At 38.1% G+C, this 493-nt stretch overlaps 1 protein-coding gene across 1 annotated transcript in view; it reads left to right on the forward strand.

Annotated features, from left to right (window-relative positions):
• Positions 1–258: 258 nt before the first annotated feature.
• Positions 259–493, forward strand: part of LOC106685457 (uncharacterized) — a gene marked incomplete at its 5' end in the record, with an annotated part of 8,840 nt that continues 8,605 nt past the window's right edge. The window contains one exon of the mRNA XM_014428135.2: positions 259–487. Coding sequence (XP_014283621.1) covers positions 259–487 — 229 coding nt within the window. The remainder of the gene's footprint in view (positions 488–493) is intronic.

Raw genomic sequence — 493 nt, forward strand, 5'->3', positions numbered from 1 at the left:
CGAAACCCTGTAAAGTGGGGCGAAACGTTATTTAATAATAAATAGTTTTCTTTTATTGTTTTGATAGCTTTATTGACAACCCGGACTATCTTCCTACAGTCTACTTCATACGGTCATCTACCTTATTTCAATATTCATTTATATATATTACATTTAACAGTGAATTATTAAATAACACATATTATATACACATTATTATTAAATACTACATATTATATACACATTATTATTAAATAATACATAATTATGTATTTCCAGAGTGAACCTACAGGTCCTGGAAGATGCTTGACGTCGGATAGTCCTGTGTGGTGCCTGACCGAGGAAGCTAGCTTGGGACTTGCTAGAGCTCTCTACTCCGACAGGGTATCCTTGGCACCAGGGATATATCTTACCAGGGGGACGGCAACGGCAACTGACGATCCCTGGATGGACCTCGCATCCAGGAGTCTGGACCTAGATCTATCAGCGCTTACAGATACTACTGAAGGTATTT

The sequence above is a fragment of the Halyomorpha halys genome, unplaced genomic scaffold, assembly GCF_000696795.3.
Source record: "Halyomorpha halys isolate HHAL.00 unplaced genomic scaffold, Hhal_1.1 Scaffold695.1, whole genome shotgun sequence".
NCBI lineage: Eukaryota > Metazoa > Arthropoda > Insecta > Hemiptera > Pentatomidae > Halyomorpha > Halyomorpha halys.